This window comes from Ascaphus truei, chromosome 2 (assembly GCF_040206685.1).
Source record: "Ascaphus truei isolate aAscTru1 chromosome 2, aAscTru1.hap1, whole genome shotgun sequence".
Lineage (NCBI taxonomy): Eukaryota > Metazoa > Chordata > Amphibia > Anura > Ascaphidae > Ascaphus > Ascaphus truei.
In genome coordinates, this window is record NC_134484.1 from 21,201,154 (window position 1) to 21,226,783 (window position 25,630).

General features: G+C 43.9%; 1 protein-coding gene across 2 annotated transcripts in view; it reads left to right on the plus strand.

The window, feature by feature from the left end:
• TRAPPC9 (trafficking protein particle complex subunit 9) overlaps positions 1 to 25,630 on the plus strand; it is a 953,009-nt gene that overhangs the window by 85,528 nt on the left and 841,851 nt on the right. For both annotated transcript variants that reach the window (XM_075581783.1, XM_075581782.1), the window contains 2 exons: positions 304 to 430; positions 11,625 to 11,770. In XM_075581783.1, coding sequence (XP_075437898.1) covers positions 304 to 430; positions 11,625 to 11,770 — 273 coding nt within the window. The remainder of the gene's footprint in view (positions 1 to 303; positions 431 to 11,624; positions 11,771 to 25,630) is intronic.

Consider the following 25,630-nt stretch of genomic DNA (forward strand, 5'->3'; position numbering starts at 1 on the left):
TGATACTTTTTTTCACACTGCCAAAGGTACACTTGGATTTGGGGTATATGTCGTCTCTGTATTCAAGCTTCATCCATGGTGAAGGGCGATGTAAACTGGTTGTGTTACTCATCTGATCCTTGGCCATCCCTTTGCATTCTTCTCCGTGGCGTTTTGCATCATACACTGTATGGAGTTCTACCTCAATCTCTTCTGTGGCTGCAGCCAGTATCTCAAAATATTTAACAGACCATTGATTTGCATTTGTAACGTCCCCTTTGTCATTTATTTATCACATTTTTTTTTCTCTCTCTTACATTTCAGAGAAAAAAGACGTCGCGCAGAGTCTGGAAAGCTACACCTCAAAATGTCCGGGCACTATGGAGCCCATTATACTACCAGAAGGGTTAACGTTACCTCCTGTTCCATTCACGAAGCTGCCCATTGTGAGGTAAGAGTTGGAATGTTCCAGCATTGGCGTGTTGATGTATAAAAGCATTGTGACCTGTGACCTGTGACAGGTCAGCATTGTGACCTGCCAGTATTGTATTGGAAAACACCAAACAAAGAAGAGAAAAGGACCTTAGAGTTTTTAAATCAAATGTCTTAAAAGGGGCAGTTTGATATTGCATTCGTAAAATAAATGGCTTTAGTTTGTTTTTGTTAATGCCGCGATCCCACCCAGAAGCCTTTATGAATGTTTACTCATCATGTTGGTATCTTGCCCCCTGAACATGTCCTGCTCTTTTTTTTTCTTTTTAGTGTTTTATAATCAGGATTTGTTTTTTTGTTTTTTGTTTTTTTTTTACATCTCTAGCATCTGTGGTTACTTGGTATCTTTAAACTGCATTGTGCTGTGGGAAAAGCTGTTATACCAGACACCTAATATTTCAAATGCTTGCGTATCTCTCCCGAAAAAAGCAAAAACTGCGTTGGAAAGGACAAGAGAGATTTTACAGTGTGTAACAAGTAAAATGCAACAAACGGCGATAAGCATGGGCGTGCTTTAATAGAGTAATCTGTATTCTTTATATAATCAGCTATAATAGAAATATGTAGACATAAAACAGTCTAACGGGCTTTAGGCCCCTCAAGCCCTTACATACTTGACTCTTCATACTACAAAGTATTCGATCATTCTTGATCTACTGTATGGGGTTTATTCCCAGTTTAGTAAACCTGGGAGAGGGGGGCTCTTTGTGCGTATCCCAATCATTATTTCACAGCCCCCATGACATGAAGAACAGGAGTACTTGCTGAACACTATTCATTTCCGCACCCTATTTATACCCTAGACCAGGGATGTGAGGGGCGTGAAATGTTCTATTGGGGGCGGCGAACATTGGGGGCGATGTCGCAGAGGAGGTGATCCTGGAGGGCAGTTAAAAGGGCGGGGGGGGGGGGCACAAATTTAAAAGTTTGTACACCCCTGTCCTAGACCAGGGCCATACAAAATTTTAGAGCTTGGGTGACAGAATCAGTGGATTTATAGCAACCGTTTTCTTTTACTAATACAAAGTAGCAAGAAACAAAGATCACCTACTAGTGTGGATAGCACTACTGAATGTAACAAAAAATGGAAAGGGGGATTTCCCCCATTAACTTGCATTTAGAATTCTATCTTAAGTGTTTTTTTGTGGAAACAGCTGAGTATCTACTTTTTGGGGGAGTTCACCTTTTTTTTTCTATTTTAATATTTTAATTTTACTAATATAAACACATTTAACATAAAAATAACAATTGCTATCCATAAAGAGCTGGGGGAAATGAAACCATGGCTTTATTGGCTAACCGTGGCCCATCAATTTAAACAATGCAGAAACCACAAAAATAAACAAACAGCCTATTTCTGTGTAAGGGCTAACTCGCTTCCCAGTCCCTATCGGCACAGCCGGGAGGTTAAGCCCCGTACCAACCTATCACCCCAAAGTCTAAAGAGGTACCTGTAAGCAGGGGCTCTTTGTGTCAGTCTCTGAGTCTGGCTGGTGTTCGTTGAGGGGCCAGCCTCAGGTGAGTTCCGGGGTCCCCTGGAATAGAGGTCTGGGTCCTTGTGTCTTGATGTCATTAACACAGTCCTTCTGTGTACTCAAGACATAATCTCCTTTGGCAGCACAGTTGTGACTGTGCTCAAGAGTTTCTCTAAGCAGTTTCCAGTAGGAGGCTTTTTTGCAGGTCTGATTAGCCAGGTGGAGACTGGTTAATTGCTTTTAGCTGCAATTATATACAACAAAAGACAGGGGTGCCCAATGCTCTTTCGTTGTATACATTTGCCACGCTCCGTAGCACTCATTTTGGCATAAATATATATTCATGATGTGGTGGGTGTGGAAGTTTGAGTTAGCTGGGAATGTGTGTGTGTTTAGCTGCAATTAACCAGCTCCCTGCTGGATTCCTCAGACCACTACAGGCTTATATTGAAGCCTTATTTAGACAGGGGTTAAGTCCCTGTTACAAGACTCCCAGCCTGGAGGCCAACACCCCAAAAATATATAGAGCAAACCCTGCACCCGCAGTTGGAAGCTTTACGGGGGGCGTCGGACTCCTCAGGAGCACTTTCACTCTCGATACTTTGCCCTCCTACCCCTGGAAGGCACACACAAGATTGACACCGGGACCTTGTGGTTGAGGCCTAGCCAGTAGTGGGATTCAGTGGGACTGACAAACATACGTCTTAAGTAAGGTGAGCCTCTGACGGGAATTGACTGCATGTGACCTTGGAGTAAGCGGTTGAAGACATCTGTATGACCTTCCTATCTATCCATAGATTAAAATACTTCAATTGTAACTGAAATCTACAGAAAATACTAATTAACTACCATTACATATGATCTAATATGATAGAATATGTATGTAAAAGAATTGTTACAAATCATAATATCATACGTGCGATATAATCTGTATTAAAGAAAGAATCGTTGCAAATCAGACTATCACGTGTGGCATCTTGTTTTTATACCCCGAATTCAAACCTAATTACTATATAATAATGGAACTGAACTGGAATTCTTACATCGCTACCCAAGAAGCTTCGGTAGATCCTTTGGAGATATCGGAAACAATTTAGTCCCTTTAAAAATGGGGAAAACCCCTCGTCCAGATGGATTTTTAAATCTTTACTACCAAAAATGTACCCTAATTTTAATTCCACATCTGACTGAATTTATTTAACAATATACCCTCCGGTTCTTCTCCTGCCAAAGATGTTACAGAGCCTCTATTGTGGTGATACCCAAAGACAGAAGAATCCTTTGAATTGTGCCAGTTACAGACCCATATCACTCCTGTTTAAAGACATTAAATTGTATGCTAAAATCCGTGCCAATTCTTCCAAAGCTGATCCATCCAGATCAAGTGGGATTTATAACTAAAAGACACAGGCCATAAACCACGAATATCCCTACTCGACCTATTCCAGTCTTTAGAGGAGCATTGGTCTTTATTGGGATACAAAACAAATTACTCTAAATCGACATCATTGAACATCAACTTACCCAAAGAGACCGTTAAACTAATTCAGCTGAATTTTTGATTTCAAATGGGACCCAAAACAAATCGTATACCTTAGTATTTAAATTACAAGATGGTATTCTATCATAATTATCTCGCCTACGAAAGATGGATACATGCTGGCTTGGGAGAGAGACTTAAACACCACACTAGACCTGAAGTCTGGTAAGAGATATGGTAATGTGCGTCTAAAATTCAACTTGTGTTCAGGAAAATATATCTAAAATCATATACAGATGGTATTTCACTCCGATTTGACCCCACTCGTTCCACCCAGAGAGATCCCAGCTTCTGTTGGTGGGTATGAAACGGCTTCGAATCCATCTTGCACTTACATAGTTACATAGTAGATGAGGTTGAAAAAAGACATAGGTCCATCAAGTTCAACCTATGCTAAATTTTGACAACAGATATTGTTAAATAAATTCAGTTATTGTGGTACTGTCCAAAAATGACATTTCTTTAAATGCCTTGATTAAGACAATACTTAACATAAATGTCCCAAAAGAGCCTCTCTACACATTGTTAGGGAAGTCACTTGAAACTGTAACAAAAGCAGAGTCAAGGCTTATTACTCATATCTTAAAGCTGCATACCAAGCAATATCCTTCATATGTTATTTTTTTTTAATAAATCAGTTTTGTACTATGAGAAAATACTTCTAGCATTTAAAAAAATAAATAAAAACTGACACTTTTAATGTATTCTAATGTAACAAGCATTTGTTTCTATAGCAACCAATTACAAAGTCACATCCCCTTCCTCTTCTGAAACAGGCTCTGGCACACCCCTTTTTAAGCCCTGTCCCATCTGTAGCAGTGCACCAATTGTATCTAGTGACTGCCTGGTCACATGATCTTCCCCACAGAACTTTGCATCTTTGGTCCTCTTCTGCTGCACTGACTTTTAGTGAACCCTGAGCCGAATCTTCACCAATTGATCACAGGAGAACAGATCGATCAGCAACTTGGCTAATTACTTATCAATGTGGGGATTGTATTGATGCACATATTAAGGGGGGGGGGGGGTTGGGGTGGACACCATGGTGGCTTGGACACTGCTGCTTTAAATGCTTAAACGCTTTTCTATTGCAAGGTCAAAGAAATGGGCCTCACTCTCATTCTTCCATAATGTACAGTATGTAGCAAAATCTGGGACGTAGTCTGTGTGAAGAAATTGATGGTGTGTGGAGCACGACTCCACACACACTTTCTTGGTCCGCGATTATTGTGGCCTGTCGCTCGTGCGAAAACAGTATTGAGGTGGGAGGCATGGCGGTGGCATGGCCGTGACTTCACGTGAGTGGTTAGCCCTCATTGGCGGAACCGGGCACGTGATCCGGCCGTCGCGTGGCAAAGACAAAATTGTTTGTCTTCTCTAGAATCTCGCTCGTGGTTGCACACACTATGGGCGGCCTCATAGAGAAGAGGTCTGTTGCTCGCACGGTGCGCGCCGTCACTGCCACTATAATCGCAGCCTTGGATAGCTGGTCCCTCTGGTTCACACACTTTGGCATAATCTAGTATTGGTTTATCTGTTTTGGTCTAACGAATTAGGATCTTGAACACCAAGCTGTTTAACTGTGTGCCTCTTCAATTTACATCATTATATAAGCCTTCTAATTGAAAGCTCTGCAAACCCACCATCCTTACCGTACCCCACACTTCTATATGCATATGTAAATCTATCCTTCCCTCTTGTCACGAGAGCTTGCGACAGGCTGTAATTTACACCAAAAAACTATATATATATATATATATATATATATATATATATACCTGGGTTTGAACTGGGACGAGACTTAGATATAACAAATATAATTTATTCCTTGATAAAGGTGAACACAGCAAATATGTACAAATAACAGGCAAAATATAGACACTTACTTAAAATGGAACTGATGAAGCAGTCATATCTGGACTGGCAGTTCATACAGCACTCTTCATAGTCATCAAGACACCAAAGACATGAAAGACCTCTGGCAGGAAGACAGTGCATAGCGTTTCTCTCAGCAATCAGGAAATCATTCAGCAAACGAAGACGAATGAAGACTTTGCATGAAGACCAAAAATGAAGACAAAGGATAGATGGGGAACAGCAGGTTATAAAGCCTTTGTCCCTCTATCTGTAACATTAAGACCCTGGGATTGGTTTGCAATTATCTCCAGCCAGTCTTGGATGGGGGAACACATTTTAGGACAGGCCCCCCCTGCTAGCTGGCACATGTGCAGTAGAACTCTGGGGTCTCCTTTCTGAGGCCCCACATGTGCAAATGGAATGCCAGGCCAGCTACCCCTCCGGATCTTGGACAAGATAACCTGTGTTGGACAGTGATAAGTGGGACACTTAAAAACTGCTATGGTATGCGCCTCCCCCATACTCACAGACAGGGAGGGTAATAAAACCTTTTGAACAAAACTTAAGTTCTAGCCATTGGGACTCTAGGGCCATCTGTCATCCTGATAGCTTCAGAGACATTCCTTTGCTTTGTCCATACCTGGGGACACATTAACCCTTGTGCTCCCGGATGGATTCTAGTGTGTGTGTGATGCAGACACTGATTAACCAGACATTACAAGGGAACAAGGGAACAGGGGAATACACATGTACATGTCATTACAGGGGTTAAATCACAGTTCTGGGTCTTAGCCCAGTTAACCCTTTGACTCCCAGGTGAGGTCAGGGGGGCCAAATGGGGTGCAACCCCTTTAATCCCGGGCCAAATCCCCTCCATCGCCACACCTCTCCCTTTTTATATTTCTTTAATACCTCCTCATATGTATTATTATTAGCATTATTTATATCATAATAAAATAAAAACAAATTGCATCAGTATTGTCCAGTCTCAGGTCAGACATGGAAATTTATGTGGGTGCAAATGTGTGAGAGTAGCATTTTACAGATGCATCAATAAATTTGAGAGGGAAGTGCAGTAAATATAAACTTGTGTGTTATACAGCTGAATTAATAATATAAAAAGGAGAAATCTGGATGTGTGTGACTCGCATGCGCACACCCCCGCCCAGGGCCTGGACACGCTCACACCTCCAGACACCCTCTCAGGACATGCACCCGCATGACAGTGTTTATATATAGTTGACCACGAGGAAATCTGCCTTTGCATGGTGAAGACCTGCGTTCCTGCGCGTTAGGATAAAATAGTGAGCGCAAGGTTAAAATAATAAAAAGGGGGATGGGGGGGGGGGGAGAAGTGTGTATGGCTGTGTAGTTTAAGTAGGGCTGTGCAGGGCTAATAATACTGTTGGAACTGTGTGGGTAGCAAATGATTAAGTGAGTGAGGGGATCATTCAAATGGGTGGGCAAAGCTGCATGCACACAGTACTTGTGGCATGTAGTATATTTTAGCATGTGTTACTCGTTGCTCTGATTTGCCTCACTTCTCTGGTGCAGTTATCCCTGAGTTGAGGTAATTTGCCTTGTCTGAAGCTTGCGTCAAATCACGAAACTTGATTTACAGATGTCTTGGACATTTTCTAATGAACTTGAGTACATTTTCACATTCATTGAGATTTGGCATAGGCCATGGGTTGCGTTTCACATTCATTGAGATTTGGCATAGGCCATGAGTTGCGTTTCACATTTGTGGCCTTTTTGGCATTTTATTATTTTTCAGACTATAGGTAGAAAAATAGACTATGTACAAAGAGAACCCCATTTTGGAATACAGATAAGGATGTTTTCTTCCCCAGCCCAGGTGCTCCAGCCTGCAGGTATTAGACAAGTGTATAACATTTGCAAAGTATTTCCGTGTACTGGAAACACTGTGTTCCATCTAATCTGGGGTTCATGGAGCAGTTCATATATTTCTTGCATTGATGGTGAATTGTATTATAAATTGAGTGAGTTCTTCTCTCATTACTTTGAAAAAAGATCTTTGATCTCTTTTGGAGTAAAACTTTTGTAATGGGATCAGTATCTAGAGTGTCTGTGGGTGAAATGCCATCATCCCATGTCTTTTGATCTGTTTAGTAAAGTGGAAAGGAGTATACTTTGGAACAGTTGGAAGCACAAAGGCTTTGCTGAATAAGTCTAAGAGTCTGTAATGAACCAGAGCTCATACTGTACATGGGTGTCTTGAATGAAAATTGTGTTAGCCATAGACTTTCTTTGTTTCGTACGACTATGGGTGGGCCGGTACACCCCTTAACTAGAACAGAGAGTAATCATTTAATTAACCATAATTTAATTAGTGGAGTCAGAAATATCTGACATTTTAGTTGCTTTGAAAACTCTCTGGCATGAATTAGCTAGGTCCAGTGACGTGTACCAACAAAAAACTTTAGTCTACGGTTATTACATGTGGAAATATGTGAACTAATATAGTGAATGGAATGTATCCTATTTGCTAGGCGCCCATAAGGATTATTGTCATCAGAGAAGAGCAGTAAGGGAACATCAGGCTTAGACATTATTTGTTGAAGGCATTCTGCATTACCTGTATAGTCGGCATTGCCAACTATACATACAGTAGAGTACTATAACAAGCATGGATATTCAAAAATAGTATTTTTACTTAATGTCAAGTCAGGGGGGTACCTCACGACCAGAGATCCCCGAACTGTGCCCAACCCCTTACTGTCTGCTGCCACCAGTGCCTGTAGGGTTGGTTCAACCCTGTTACACCCCTATGGGCTTCCCCCAAGACCAAAGTCCCAACTAGCCGGACACCAGGAGCTAATAAACCTTCGGTTTATGAGTAGGATACCACAACACATTAATCCAACATTCCCACGATAGATGCAACATAAGGGACAAATATTCACAGAAAGGGCTAGTTGCTGTTCTGCGGGATGCCGGTGAGGTTTATCGATCCTGGGCTCTTTTAGTCTGTGGGAGTGGCTCAACTGAGCCCAAAATATAGTCCAAATGGTGAAAATAGTCCTGCGTTCACTTCCCGAACTTCCAGAGAAGAAAGGTACTATACAAAAAGTGGCTAGTAGCCTCTTGGTTACCTAGCCCCTGTACGGTTGATAGCTTCCTTCCTACTCCGCTGGTGTTGTGGGGACCACCACCCACCAAAGCTGAATGCCTCAAACAAAGAAGATTACTTCAAGGGAAACAAAATAAGAAGTGGCTAGTAGCCTCCTGGCCACCTAGCCCTGTGTGGTGGGAACTGCCATCCGCCAATGTTGGATGCCCCAAGAACATCTCTCTGGAGGCTGACAAAGTTTGGCTCCCCCAGGTATTTCTCCCTGAGCGCTTACTACCAGCCTTCTGTACTTTATTCTGGCCCCTGAGCACGCAGCTCTGCTGGCTGCATCAGATCCCTACACCGAATCTCCTCAGGATCCTATGTTGAACTCCTAGAATGCTTGATTGGTTAGGCAGGTATAGCCTCCCTGGTCCCTTTCAAAAGCATGGAAGGGGCGAAATTGGGTGCGTCACTTAAACGCTCCACCAATGAGGAGTGAAGTGGGTGGCTGAAACTGGCGAATCAGAAGGAGCTAGAGCCCCCCCAAAAAAACTGCTCTGGGGGAGTGTCACAGAGAAGCTGGCGATTCAAACAGGCCAATCCAAGGAGGGCCAAGAGTTCCCTACTCCACCGCATCAATCCTGTTCACGGCTCGAGTCGGGGCTCCAGATGTCCCACTGAGATCAGTGCCATGATGTTGCAAAGCTTTTGCTTTGGTCCGTTGGGGGGGCTCCCATCAGGCGACGACCTCTCCCTGGTTCCCCAACAATGGGCACACAGTAAATGCACTAATACACAACGATAACATATTCCCATGCACAGGGCTCTCCACAACCCAGGCATACAATGCCAGATACACTCCCACTGATTATAGCTCTTTTGCGAAGCAAGTCACGCTTAACCCCTGCATGTCCATAAACTTCTGAACCAAGCGGTATCACTGCTTTCACACAATTGTACATAAAGACATGGGGAAAACGCCTGTGCTTAACATTACCCCATGGTTATCCATAGTAACACTAATTTAACATTCCAGTTTGTGTCCTACATATTTAAGATCAACTTACCTAATGACATTATTATTACTACACACTACTCAATTCTTTGCCTAAAGTACAACTGCAGATCTTTAGGGAATAATTAAAACCATTCAATCAACATTTAAGTTTTGTTTAAAAAAGTGTGTGTGTGTGTGTGTGTATATATATATTTGTGTGTGTGTGTGTGTGTGTATATATATATATATATATATATATAACAAAAAAGTTTTATAAACAAGGGTTTATAGTGTGCTGTTTTGTAACTGCTAATACATGTCTTTTTGCTTTATCTGAGTGTTGCTGCTTTTGTGCCTTTTCTTATGGGAAGACAGGGTTTCTATATATATATATATATATATATATATATATATATATATATATATATTATGCGTGTGTGTGTGTGTGTGTGTGTGTGTATATATATATATATATATATATATATATATATATATATATATATATATATATATATATATATATATATATATATATATATGTATATATTATATATATATATATATATATGTGTGTGTGTGTGTGTGTGTGTGTGTGTGTGTGTGTGTATATATATGTGTATATATATATGTGTGTGTATATATATATATATGTGTGTATATATATATATGTATATGTATGTCAGATTGCTGCTTTCAATTTCCTTATCTCATGGCTGCATTCAAAGATTGTATGGGTGGCAATCATAATAAACGCATTAAGGGCACAACTTCATTAATCTCCACTGCCAGAAGGCATTTTGTTAACTCTTTATTTACATTTTCTCGGTATATGCAGGAAATAAAAAGTTAGGTGGGAGACATCATTATCAAGTAGTTTGTTTTTAGATTTTTAGCAATTCTTGTATTTATCAAGGTACGTGAACACTTTTTTTTATTTTTTAAATGCAACCTATTGAACATTTTCTATCTATCTATCTATCTATCTATCTATCTATCTATCTATCTATCTATCTATCTATCTATATATATGCCCAGGACATACTAGAAAACGAAAGATAATATATATATATCTCACACCTTCTCTTTCAATCACGACCATGTCAGGTTCACCCAGTGGCCAAAGAAGAGCATTCTGGCTACTTGACCAAACTTCTACATCACAAACCTCTCCCCTTTATAACTTGTCTCCATTCTCCTCGAAGTTTACATGGTTTGTTTTTTTAAGGGGATTGTGCAGCTGGTGCCTCATTACGAGCATCGGGATCATTGTATTTATGAGCATGCGTCAGTGACCAATGTTAAAGTTTATTTATAAAATGTTTTACCAGGAAGTAATACATTGTTATCTCTCGTTTTCTAGTATGTCCTGGGCACAGAGTTATGATGACAAATACAGGGTTACAAATACGTAGTTACATTAAGTGAGCAGGGTTATACATTATATACAAGACATTGCATGCACAGTTAGAGATAATATATATATATATTATAGGCGTATGTAACAGTTACAGACCAGTTTAAAATGTGAGATAGCTTTACTTTTGAAAGAACTTAGACTGGTGGCGGCTGTGAGAGTCTCCTGTAGATTGTTCCAGTTGTGGGGTGCACGGTAAGAGGAGGAGCGGCCAGGTAGTTCGTTAAACTTTGGGACCAGGAACAGTCTTTTGGAGTCAGATCTCAGATAAGTGCTGCATGTGGTAGAGGTGAGGAGCTTGTTCAGAGTGATGACCAGTCTAGTTTTTTGAGCATTTGTCAGATATTGTGTGTTGTAGTTGCATTGGACCAGAACCTGTTGTATTTATGTATCAAATAAGACCTCAAAGTATTACCTGTATAATATCCCTGTACAACACGGTATGCTGGGTGATAATAGTGAAAGGCAGGGTTGCAGACCTGCCTAAGACATGTGAATGTGCTCACAAGTGATCTTTTTATGTACTATATACCAAGTAGTTACCCATTTTTTCCCATTGTTATTTTTCATTCTTACTCCTACCTTCTTTTGATTTTTTTTTTTTTTTAAAACCCCCTCCCTCCTAAACATTCAATAAAATGCTGAGGAAAAAAAAGTACCTAAACAGAGTGAAATCCTAAATAAAGGAAATCTAGGAAGGAGAAGAGCAGAATCTTATAGGGGTATTGTAGGGTTTAACATTGGTGTTTTATATCAAATGCAGTTCTGTCACTGAAATAACATCTACCTTCCAGATCTGTGAAGCTTCTGAACCTGCCCGTCATCCTGCGACCGAGGAAGGTCAAAAACTTATTGGGTCAGAAGCTGTCCACAAAGAGCCCTTTCATCTACTCCCCCATCATCGCTCACAGCCGCGGTGACGAGAAGAACAAGAAAATAGGTGAGCGGGGCAAAGCAACCTAACCGCGTTTTATGCCTTAACACTCTGCTTCTCCCAGGATTGCTCATAGTTGTAAAAGTGGACGTGACCTGGAATTGGGAGCTAATAAGGCCTAATTATTTTTTCAGCTCTCACTTTCAAACCATTGGTTCTCATTACCGTTTATGGAGCAGTCTTACAAAGTGTATTTTGATGTAGTAATACATCATACTTCATTGCATGCTTTGTCATGCACTAAGATACCTAATGGACAGTATCTATCATTAGATAGTAACCTCTTTGCGGTAGAGATTCCCTTTTTGTGTATGTTGGATGGTAATGTTACTGTATGCAGGTAAGCTTCCCCTTTAAAGAGCTGTGTGCAATACATGGTTGGTAATATTATAGGAAGTCTAATCTTTGAGGACGTCTCCAGCCATGGTTTCTGTATGGTTCCATTTGTTATGGTGTGTAGGTTTAAATAATATTAATAATTAAAAAAAAAAAACACACAATACGAAGTGAGTTTTTTAGGTCGTGTTTATTTAGCTCATGCTTTTTTTTTTTTCCAACTTAAATCTATGAAACAAGTACATAGTGTCTATAGTGTCCAAACAAACAAGTACATAGTGTCTATAGTGTCCAAACAAACAAGTACATAGTGTCTATAGTGTCCAAACAAACAAGTACATAGTGTCTATAGTGTCCAAACAAACAAGTACATAGTGTCTATAGTGTCCAAACAAACAAGTACATAGTGTCTATAGTGTCCAAACAAACAAGTACATAGTGTCTATAGTGTCCAAACAAACAAGTACATAGTGTCTATAGTGTCCAAACAAACAAGACAGTAAATATAAACATGACAAGAGGCATAATATAAAAGAAGGGAACACAACCTATGGGACAGGAGGGGGCTGGGGAGGGATCATCTCCGCTTCTGTCTTGCATTTGTATGGTTTGTATCAGAACTCACTCTCTCTATCTTATTATCTCTTCTCTGTGCGGCCCCACGACCCTATTTGTTGATTAAAAAAAAGCATTACCATGTATTTTTGGTAACTGAGAATTTTCTCATGTAGTGTTAGGACCTGCATACTGGTCATGCTGTGATGTGGCTGCAGGCTTATAACGCGTTGGTCAAAGGGTTTAACTAAATGACCCTTACTCAGGAGAATACTAACATTGAAGTATTTAACTATGTATTTTATCATATTGGATGTAGCATTGGGTATTTTTTGTCTTTTTGTTGATGCTTTTTTCCAAGATGCCGAAGCTGCCGGATTATATTGTGGCCCTATAAGCTCATGCGATGCCATATTACACCGCCTTTGCAGCACATTACGGGATAAACCCTTAGAAGTCATTCTCCCAACCCATCTGTAACAACTTAACAGATTTACCCTGCGTTTACTCCACTGCAAGAAGATGTTCAATGTCCTTTTCGCCAGCGTAACGTGTCTTGTCCACAGTTTTGAAAACAGAGAAAAGAGCAAAAATAAAGCCAGTTCCTCTGCCTCCCTCATTACATTGTCTCCCGTTCCCCTGCCTCCTTCGTTACATTGTCTCCAGTTCCCCTGTCTCCCTCATTACATTGTCTCCCGTTCCCCTGCCTCCCTCGTTACATTGTCTCCAGTTCCCTGCCTCCCTTGTTACATTGTCTCCAGTTCCCTGCCTCCCTCATTACATTGTCTCCAGTTCCCTGCCTCCCTTGTTACATTGTCTCCAATTCCCCTGCCTCCCTCAATACATTGTCTCTAGTTCCCCTGCCTCCCTCGTTACGTTGTCTCCCGCTTCCCTGCCTCCCTTGTTACGTTGTCTCCCGCTCCCCTGCCTCCCTTGTTACATTGTCTCCAGTTCCCTGCCTCCCTCGTTACATTGTCTCCAGTTCCCTGCCTCCCTCGTTACATTGTCTCCAGTTCACTGCCTCCCTCGTTACATTGTCTCCCATTCCCCTGCCTCCCTCGTTACATTGTCTCCCGTTCCCTGCCTCCCTCGTTACATTGTCTCCAGTTCCCTGCCTCCCTCATTACATTGTCTCCAGTTCCCTGCCTCCCTCATTACATTGTCTCCCGTTCCCCTGCCTCCCTCGTTACATTGTCTCCAGTTCCCTGCCTCCCTCGTTACATTGTCTCCAGTTCCCTGCCTCCCTCATTACATTGTCTCCCGTTCCCCTGCCTCCCTCGTTACATTGTCTCCAGTTCCCTGCCTCCCTCGTTACATTGTCTCCAGTTCCCTGCCTCCCTCGTTACATTGCCTCCCGTTCCCCTGCCTCCCTCGTTACATTGTCTCCCGTTCCCCTGCCTCCCTCGTTACATTGTCTCCCGTTCCCCTGCCTCCCTCGTTACATTGTCTCCCGTTCCCCTGCCTCCCTCGTTACATTGTCTCCCGTTCCCCTGCCTCCCTCGTTACATTGTCTCCCGTTCCCCTGCCTCCCTCGTTACATTGTCTCCAGTTTTATATTTTAGTGATGGGACACTAGAACAGTTAGGGCCAAGGACAGTTACACAATAAAACAGTCACTAGGCTGCGGTCCAAACCGCAGAATCAAACCAGTCACACTTATTATCAACCCTGAGTCAGGAACTCAAGAGAAGACAATACATTAATATACATATAATATAAGACCATGTACAGCAAATAAAAATGCCACTTGTGAGCACATTCACATGTCTCAGGCAGGTCTGCACCCCCTGCTGTTCCCCATTATCTGTTGGTATAGTCAGTGGCGTAACTACTGTACTGTTAAACCCTGAAATGCAGGGGGGCCAGAGAGCGCATGGCGCCCTGCTGGCTGGCGATGGAAGTGGGTCCCGAGGCCAAGCTCAAGTTCCTCGTCGGTTGCTGCTTCTCTCTAATTGCTGTGGGGACGGGGCCTTTCTGTGGGATGGGGCATTTCTGTTGGGGCGGGGCCTTTCTGTGGGACGGGGCCTTTCTGTGGGACGGGGCCTTTCTGTGGGGGCGGGGCCTTTCTGTGGGACGGGGCCTTTCTGTGGGGGCGGGGCATTTCTGTGGGGGCGGGGTCTTTCTGTGGGGGCGGGGTCTGCACTGCACACAGAGGCACACCCCCTGCCTGTCTGGCCACCCCAGTCTGCAGCAGCTCACAGGCCTATTCCCACTTCCAAGTAAGTGTGTGACTGCTGTGATTGTGTTATGATTAATTGTGGGTGTGTTGTGATAGTGAGTGTGGGGCTTGTGACTGAGTGGGGCTTGTGAGTGTGTGTGAGTGGGGCTTGTGAGTTTGTGGGAGGGAACCCTGGGGGAAATTTTGTGTTTGAGTGGAGAGGGGGGAGTGAATGTGTGTGTGTGTGTGTGTGTGTGTGTGGTGGGGGACGGACTTGAGTGAGGAACAGGGCCTCCAATCATGGGAAAATATTTATGGCATTACCTTGACCAAAAAGGTGCTCAAAAGAAGATTAGATTGTGAGCTCTTCGGGGCAGGGACTCCTTTTCTTAAATGTTACTTTAATGTCTGAAGCACTTCTTCTCACTGTGTTAGTTGTATTATTTGTTATTTATATGACTGTATTACGGCTGTGAAGCGCTATGTACATTAATGGCGCTCTATAAATAAAAAATAAAGGTATATTCTGCGCACCATAACATGACTACATTGATACAATTCCCCGTGCTCCTGAGACCAGGGAAAACCTGTCAGTGATCCAAAATACGCAGTAAAGAAAAAAGCCAGTCAGCGCACTACGGATTTGTTGAAGATAATCTATTAATTTAAGACATCATTACGACGTTTCGACCTACACTCAGGCCTTTCTCAAGTGAAAAAGTGGCTTAAATAAATAGATTGTCTTCAACAAATCCTTAGTGCCCTGGTTTGCTTTTTTCTTTACTGCTTGTAACAGGGACGTATCACTGTTTGAGAGAAATGACCTCTAAATCCAGCAGCGTGCTGGTTAATTGCACACAGGCAATCAACCAGACTCCACCTGGCTGATTAAGGCTCTAAGAAAAGCCTCCTGTTGGAAACAGGAGAGAGATTTCCTGAGTTCACAGGAAAGCACAGAAGCCTGCACACAGACACTGTCTTGAGCACAAAGGTGTGCTGAGATCAAGACACCCAGAGACCTATATTTCCTGGACACAGAGGACCCAGGAACCTCCCAGAGACTGACATGGAGGACCACCTGCTTAAGGTACCACCTGAGACTTTGGGGTGATAGGGTGGTAATGGGAATATCCCTCCAGTCCTGCCAATAAGGTCTGGGGAAGTAAGTTAGCCCTTACAAAGGGATAGGGGTTTGTTATTTTGTTGTTTTTTTTTGTTGTTGTATGTTTTGCCTGGATAAAGGAACAGGCTCAATAAAGCCAAGTTATAATTTCACCCAAACGAGTCTCCATTATATGTACAGTACCTCTGCACACATCTCATACACTGCTACATAAATAAAGACATACTGTACATACCGATGGGTTACATTGCTGCTACATCACTGTTTTCATTAGGGCAGAAACACGGCATCAATAAAGTTCAATTTTAAAGTGTGACCTGGGAGTGTGTCGTTTGATTGATTAGGCCTGATTGATAGGAATAGGTAGCTCTTCCGACGCAGTCGAAGTGTAAACCGTACAGCAAATAAATGCTGCACTAGCCTTCTGGTGCCTGGAGGTACAGGTAGTAATTTGCAGTGGCTGCAGGATGTGCTTCAAATCCCAGCAGTTATTATATTCCACTTCCTCACAAAGCGCCGTGCTGGTCATTATTCCTGTCAGATATTATTATTTCTATGGGGTAACGCTGCCCTCCCGGCACACCAAAGTCATTTATTTAAGTATTATAATATGACAAAGCCGTGCTTGGAAGCGTCATTACTGCTTTTATCTGCTGGAATGACTTTAACCTCTTTTCTTTTTTTATTCCCCAGGATGGGGAATATGTAATAATCCTCTTCAGTTTTATAACCTTTTTATGTTGTGCTATTTTAAGGCCGCGTGCTGGCAATATCTCTGTAAATCAGCCGTATTTTGAATTTTTGAATTTTTTTCCTTAGAAAGATCCGTTGCAAAGACAGCATTTCTCAGCCACAGCCCAGTTGAAAGGAATAGAAATGTTTCAGCCACGAATTCCACTTTTCTACTATTGTGCATCGGTGGTTTCATGATTAAGATGTGTTTCATCGTTTTGCCACTTTATATGTCAAAGTATTTCTCTCCTCTGTGATGGAGCACAGCGGCGTGGGTAGGAGACAGGAGTTCTCTGGCTGAGCACGTGATGAATATCTTCTCACCGTAACACTGGTTTCTGTGGTACTTTAACCACTGGTTAGCACCTTTGCACCTTTGCGGCCTTTGTTATTTATGGGAGTCCGGTACAAAGCTTTTCTTTGCTGTGTATCGCGGAGTGCTGAGGTTTAACATTACTTGAAACTAGTAGCAACCTATTATTTGCATTGTTGTAAAGCTGCTGGTCTCACTGACCCGTTACCGCGCCAGAATATAACCTATGGCCCAGTCCCTTGAATTGGTGTCTCCTTGTGTTTGATGGTGTCTTATGGCATAGCAACGCTGAGTAAATATGGGACTAAATCCACTAGAAACCACGTTGCAAGAAGTGCAGGGTGCAAACCAAGTTTCAGGGAGCAAAGTAAAAAATACGTATATTTTTCAATTCAGGAAAGTAGACTGTATTCTGTAGATTGTCTAAGGTAATTTTATAAAATATATATATATTTTCAAATAACAAGGCACTTTCTTTTGTAAAAAGATTCAATGTAGGCGGCATGTCATCAGATGTGGTTTGGTGCAGGAATTGATAATATATGTGGCCAGGGCTCCTGCCGGGCTCCCCCTGTGCCCTCTTACCTCCGCGGGTGGTGTGGGTGCCGCCGGAGGTTGCGGTCAGACAGCCATAGGTAAGGAGGTTGTGCAGGGGCGACCGGGTCGCCGGAGATCCACGGCGGCTCCCTTAGCTGGACGTCGCCATCTTGATGGTGCGCGCGCATGCGCAGTACAGTTAAGCATGCACAGAAGGGTGTTGGGAGTTGCGGCGGCCATTACAGGCGCACACATGTGCTGTGTACGTCGGCCATCTTAAGGAAGGTGCTCCGCGGGGACTACAGCCCCCAGAAGGCCAAGGGGCTGAAGATCAGATGTGGAAATACAGCCAATAGGGTTGTAGCACTGCTGCTGCCACAAGATTGATACATTTGGCGCGCTGCGTGCCACGCCAGTCGGAGCTGGGACAAGGAGAGGGTAGGGTGTGTGCAGGGTGTCTGTGGCCCTGCACTAGGCCAGAGACCCCCAGCTAGGCCCCGACTCCCCTGTCAGTCTGTGGCTACTGATGGGACAGGCCCTTAGACGGGGACACTGCTGCTTTATCTGTTTAGTGGCAGGGACACTGCAAAGGATGCCGCGCAGCAGACGCGGCCAGTGTCCAGACCACCAACAGATACAGAGACTGTTGATGTGGGACCCTCCAGTTGGATACCACTCCAGCTGGAGGCGGACGCCATCGCGGACCATGTCGTTGGATCAATGGATCCCAGTCACCATTCTGTCGGTGCTACCGGGTGCTCTAGCACCCGGTAGGTATCATCACATCACAAAGTGCACCAACAATAACACTTTAGTTGTGGGCAGCACTGTCGCACACATTGTGTGGGTTGGCTCTTGTGGACACCAGGGTGGTTGGGTGCCCAGGGGCACCTCAGTACTTTGGGGGAATATCCCATCAGTGTGTGGACACTGTTGGGGGGCACTGTGCAATTACTGCCGTGCGTGGCCTAGTTAGTGTGGTTGTTATTATTATTATTATTATTATTATTCCTAACAGCATTTGCATGCAGTAAAATGTTATCTATACCAGTGTGTGTAGTTCTTGTATTGGGTTCTGAGACGTGGTCAACCAACATAGTTAGGATCTTGCACAGGTGGAGGCGCGATCACCAGACGGATCAGGATACGGGAGGTATGGTAAGACTGTAACACACATTTTCTATGCTATCCCATAAGGGACCTTCCAGCCCATTTAAGTGAACGTCATGGCTAGCTTGGTATATATGGCTCTTTATGTGCCATTGGGAATTGAGATTTGACAAGGCAATAAACCCTCATCATTAATGACATTGCAGATCCCATAGCTATGGATTGTGTGCTACTTATGAATGGCCGTATGCTTGTTCAAATGGGGCTTATTTATTATCGGTGGTCCCTGAAGACGATGCAGATTCACTTCAGACAGCCGTCTCCTCCAGTCTGTGCAGTTTCTAACGCTACTTACCATTGTTTAGATATAGGTTGAGGGTTTTTGAAATACATGTGTGTATATATAAATACACACATGGACCGCGTGTGGGGAGCGATTTAACACTGTAGTGGTTGGTGTGTGATGGGGAAAAGTTTGAGAACGGTAAATGTTGTAAATGGAAATCCGTGTGAATTTATAAAATCATATTACAGCATCGTAATGTCCAACGGGCTTAGAAATATAACTGTAAAGCTTTTGTATACTGTTTATAATAAACACAATACAGTAAAGAGTAAGCGCGTGACCACAGAATCAATAAAGTTATAGAACAGCGACATTCTGTGATTTACTAGTGAATCAATCTACAAATACCAGGATATTAATAAATGGGAAAAAAAGAGACAAAATCCCTATACCCTCCCTAAATGGTTGGGCTGCTGCTGAGAACATGGACCATCCCCCAAGGTCCACTCGAAAGTAGGGTAAATAATTTAGTATATGGTTTACAATGCTTGTCTATTCCTACAAGCCCACTTGCCGAGCTTCTTCTCAGCGTTATTACGGGATTGTTACACGACCTTAGAAGAACAGCTCACCTGTTTAATGAGAGGAGACTGGTGTAAAACATGTTCTACTTGTGGTGCAAAATGACCACGTTTATTACGGGAAAATAGCTTTACAGAAAAACTTCCCTTTTTTTAATCCTTTGGTTTATTTAAGTGCCTCTGGAAATGATACAGATTTGTTTCTGGAGTCGCTATCTCTGGCGCTTTTTGACATGGTAATTACTTTTGATGGATGTGTTCTTCAGTGATCTAAATTGAAAGACGTCACAATTAATTAATGTACTATGCAGATATAAGAAGATATAAAAAAAATTCCTCTACTCTCCTGTGTGTGTGTGTGTGGGGGGGGGGGGGGGCGAGGGGTGGGGGGTTAATAAGTTATGGTTAAATAGTGCACAAGGCAGCCACTCCTCATATTTTGTTAATGTAAAAAAAGACACCAGGAGTAGCCAACTCAAGGGCAGGATATCCCTGCTTCAGCACAGGTGGCTCAGTCAAAGACAGCCACTGATTGAGTCACTTGTGCTGAAGCAGGGATTTCCTTCACACTTGTTGGTGGCCCTTGGGGAATGAAGTTGGCCATCCCTGGTATACACATTTTTCTTACGGTATGTAAAGCATGTAGTTCAATGAAGAGGTCAAAAGCAATGGACCACTTGGTCAAATAATTGGTTGGTGAAATGACTGGGATAATACATACACTGGCGACACACTTTATTCGAGCTCGGCTAGTCCCACGAATTCGGGTATACCCGGGTGTATTGAGGTTTGTGACTGTTTTCTGCCCGAGTGCATTGAGGTATTTTTCAGGCAGGGATTGAAGCATTTTATTCCCGCTGGCTGCAATACTGCACAGTATATATATATATATACTGCATTACAATTCATGAATTTATGCCATCTGGTAGACACGCGAAGCATTGCAGCCTATTAAATCCTAATCATTATCATTTAACAGATCAGCCGCCCGTCAGCCAGGCATGAACCCAGGCTGGGAAGGCAAACGCAACGGGGCTTGTCAGAGGTGAGGAGCGGCGCATTCCAGGTATCTGCCAGGTACATACCGGGTATTTGCTCGAATAAAGTGTGTCGGTGCAGTACACAGCTACTGACCAGGGGGGAGGGAGCAGAGACCGGGATAGAGGAAAACAAGACTTATAAGAGGATAGATAATGTTTTGAGCCCAGAAAAAAAGTAACCCGGGCTGCCATATTTTGTACATTTGGAGTATTTTAAATAACTAATGCTCCCCCCCCCCCCCCCTTCTGACATACTGTATAACCCATATTGTATTTGTGACTTGAGATAAAGAAGATAACGTGGTTGATGAGAAAAGGCTGCAGTTGAGCATCTTGTTGCATTTGCAATACGAGTGATTAATTTGATCTCAGATTTATTTAGGCTCTGAGTTGGTTTGTTAAGGAGGAAAAGCCAAGAGAGGCACCACGGTGTTTAAAATCCTCTGCATCCAGGTCTATGCAGATGTAGAAAGAGTTTGAGTCCTCGACTCCAAAGGACAGTGTCTGTCACGGTGACGCTGCGAGGGGTCTATGCGTCTGAATGGGACCCCTCGCAGCGTTAAACATTTGTACTTTGCTCCACAATTGGGCCACCACCACATATGAAGAAAGATGGCCTGTTCCCCACATCCTTTTGGGCAGAGGGAAGAGACTCCAAGAGCAGCTTTGGATGATTTCACAGGTGTATGGCACCATCTCAGTAAAACTTTGTATCATTCTCTTTGACGGTTGTACATATGGAACTTTTTGCCACTGCTTCGTATATATATTTCCACCCACTCCTCATTTAACACACGGTTTGGGTCTGACTCGGGGGCGTAGCTATAGCCCGGGAGCCCGCTCTCTTCCCACCTCCTCTAGTCAGCGGCCCATCGCTGTCTTCAGACAGGCCGTAAGCAGAGGATAAGCCGGCAGAGGAATCCGCAGCTGTTGCACAGGCAGAGCAGGATAGCAGGGGCGGAACGCGCTCTAGCAGCAGACACCAGAAGTAAGAAAGACTTCCGGGTCAGACCACTAGAGCGCGCTCCTCCCCTGCTATCCTGCTCTGCATGTGTAACAACTGCTGATTGCTCTGCCGGCTTATCCTCTGTTTAATGCCGTACCACCCACAGGAGGGCATGGGGGAGGAGGTGGGAGAGAGATGGTGGTGTGGTGGTGGGGGGCGGGGGGGGAGAGAGAGGTGATGTGGGGGGGGGGGGGGAGGTTATTGTGGGGGGGAGAGGAGTGATGGGGTGGGGGAGAGAGGTGGTGGGGGGGAAAGGTGATGGTGGGAGAGGGGAGGTGATTGTGGGGGGAGAGGTGGTGGGGGAGAGGAGGGAGGTGATGGTGGAGGGGAGGAGGGAGGTGATGGTGGAGGGGAGGAGAGAGGTGATGGTGGAGGGGAGGAGAGAGGTGATGGTGGAGGGGAGGAGAGAGGTGATGGTGGAAGGGAGGAGAGAGAGGTGATGGTGGAGGGGAGGAGGGAGAGGTGGTGGAGGGGAGGAGGGAGAGAGGTGGTGGAGGGGAGGAGGGAGAGAGGTGATGGATGGGGGAGGAGTAGGGAGGTGATGGTGGGGGGAGGAGGGAGGTGATGGTGGGGGGGGGGAGGTGATGGTGGGGGGGAGAAGGGAGGTGATGGGGGGGAGGAGAGGTGAGGGAGAGGAGGGAGATAGTGGGGGGGAGGAGAGAGGTGATGGTGTGGGGGGGGGAGATGGGTAGGGGTAGAGATGATGAGGGGATCAGGGAGAGGATGGGAGAAGGGACAAAAACATTGCAGTCATTATTAAAGTTAATGGGACCCTGAAATTCTGTTGTCTGGGGTCCGCGCATGTCTAGCTACGCCACTGGTCTGAGTCCCTCTGTCCCATGAACGTAACTTTATCCTGTGGATCAGAATCCAAATCTTAAAAGGACTTATAAAGCAGAGCAATACGACCCCGCGGTTCTGCTGATTTCAGACAAACCTTTCAAAGTGGGTTAAGAGAGAATCTGGGTTTATCTGGTGAAAAGAAATGGTGTTTCGTTTCTTTCTTGGTGTCTTGTGGGTTCTGTCGGGAGACCACGGCTTTTTTGGGTGCTGGAGGTTTTTGATGATTCTCCCCAGGACAAATGAAACATTGATCAGTAGAAACACTTGTCGCCACTAACCTTCACTTACTGACCTACAGCGCGTAATCTATATCCACCGAAGCATCTGACCAGACTGATAGGACTCTTCCGCTAATCCAGGGGGGTGCAAACTTTTTTTCCCTGCGCCCCCTGCCGGCGGTCACCTCACCTCCACGCCCCACCTCACGCCCACTGGCGACAGCTCCGGCGTCCTGACGTCACATGACCCAAAAGACGGCTCGTTGCCACGGCGACGAGTGTGGTGCCAAGGTAAGTAAAGGTTTACAGAGGCCCTGCTGCTCCCCCGGCACTTAATTTAAGTGCCTTCGGGAAGAGCGCGGGGCCTCTGTAAACCGCGCGCCACCCCGCAGGCAGTCTCGCGCCCCCCCCCCCCCCCGCAGGTCGCGCCCCCCAGTTTGCGCACCGCGGCGCTAATCTAAAATAAGCCCTTGAATCCTGGTGGGCAATGTGAGATGATACGGGGGAATGTAATATTTTTTACAAACCAAGAACACCACTATTTTCTATTTTATTTACAAAACTATAGTTCTTTCTTTTTAAAGGGAAAGGGATGTGTTTTAAGAAGGTTTATCCTCGTTCTGTTTTTATAGCATAAATATTGTATTAACTGTTCTAAAATTAGGTAAAAAAATCCCCAATGTTGAAAGGCAGCATATCTTCAGATCTGACACAATTCCACTAATGTTTTTCACGTCCTTTTGATCGCTGCTTCTCCCTAAACAACATTGTAACGCTTGCCAATAATTAATTGTAGCAATTACCCGTGCCCATACCAAAACACCAGTTTAAATTGCATTTAGCCTTGGTTAATATAATGCAAACTTGTGTAATAAATTACCTTTTTATCAGATTGTTTCAAAGGGACTGATTTCCATAAAAGAGCGCAGTAAAAATAGTGCAGCACAGGCTTAATGAAGCCTCTTACACTGCAATATCCTCAGTACGAATCAATTATTAATACCCACCACAAACTTGTAAATCACAGCTTCTGATATGATGGACTCTGTTTCCTACATGACCCCAAATCAACTTTGCTTCCAGAGCTGTTTTCTAGGTCATGGCAAAGTAGATTTGGGGTCCACCTGTACTGTAGGAAGCCACGTTCCTCGTTCGAAGCGGTATTTTTACACGTGTAAGGTGGATATCAATATGTACCAAACTTTGGAGAAGAGAAACGATGGATGAGAACTGCATTCAGAGTTGCCTTCTGGGTCCAAGCAGTTTCCACTCCTTCTCTTCTCCATACAGTAGCTCAGAAGTTGACTAGATGGAAGGGGAGCAGCCATGTGCTTGATTGTCTGGTCATCATGCCTGGATGTAAATTCAAGCGAAATGTATCAAATGAATGACTAATTTTATTAAGAGTGTAAGAAATATAAAAACTGCAGACCCTGTTTAAAAGAATAAAAAAGTGATTTACCTAAAACTGGTGTTCCTACGGAGACTATTGGTCTTCCCCCGACCTCTGACTATGGCTGGCGGGGTCACTAATAGAAAGCCACAACTCTTTGGACTGGCTCCACTACATTTCCACTATCGTTCCCTTCCTTGGAGGACTGGCCATGACCATGTGATTGCTTCGCCAAGCGCTAGCCTGGTTGAGATCCGTGAGTTCATTGAAAAGCGAGACCCTTCAGCACTTCCAGATGTATATTTTCCGGCTGGTTATTAGGTTACAGTCTATATTAATGGCGGTGACATGATTATCTGCGTCAAAAGGAGCCTTTTAATATGTTTGTAAACTTGCCTCTTTGGCCCAAATTCACGGAGCTCCATTAACCTACTTATAGTGACATTAACCTATGTTAACACCCATTAATCATAGCTTAGTATTCACCAAAGCATAAAATGTGACGTTAACCAGGATTTACTCCTATAAAAAGCATGGCGTTATTTGAAATGGTTTTTGTTCAAAATGATATGCAGATGAGCTTATTATAGCCTAACACAGGGGTGCGCAAACTTCTTGAGCTGCGCCCCCCTGCCAGGGAGCCGCAGTGGTTACGCCTCCCCTCTACAAGGACTCGGCGTCAAATGACGTCGCGGGTCATGTGACGTCATGTGGCCCCGCCGCGGCATTTTACGCGTGTTGCCATGGCGACGCGTGGCGTCGTTTGCCTCTGCGTTGCCATGACGACACGTCGCCGAAGACCTGACCAACACCAGGTAAGGGAGTTTCAGAGGCCTCACATTTTAAATTAAATGCCGTGGGGAAGAGCGCGGGCCCCTGTAACGGTCGCGTCCCGCCCCCCCCAGTTTGCGCACCGCTGGCCTAAGAGATATTAATTTTATATTATGGCCAGGAAATAACGTAACGTTATGTAAGCCATACCTAACTCGTTACTCACATCCAGACATTGAAATAGAAACGTAGAGAGAGAGAGACAATTTTAGCCCCATTGACATCTCTAACCTTCAAATATAATGACAGTACCTGGAAATGGGCTAATATAAATAATTAGAATATATTTGACATATTCTCCTCCCTCCATCCGTCCCCCTTCCCTCCCTCTTCCTTCCTCCTTCCTTCCCCTTTTCTCTCCCTCTCCTGCCCTCTCCTTCTCCTGCCCTTTCCTCCCACTCCTTCTCTCCCCGTCTGCGTCTTCACATATGTTATGAATGCAACAATTATCTGCCATTTATTTCACTGTGTAAATTACCCTTTTAAAGTTAAAAAAAAAAAAAAAAAAAAAAAAAAAAAAATGTAGACTTTCTTAGCTCCCTGTGCTCCCTTTAAATGGGAAAAATATGATGCTAGAAATAGCTATTTTTATTCTCTTCATAAAAGTCAAGATGTTCAGCAAAACTGGGTACTGTAGCTTGGGATAAATCACTTTGGTCCTCAACGTCTGTTCTGCAATAGTAGTTACCTCAGTGTTCCATCATCCCCGTGTGGAGCTGAAAACCTGGTTTTACTGTTGTCTGGAAATGGATTTCTTCCTTGGAGAGAGCATGGTACACCCGAGTCGTCGTGTCCAACTTTTAG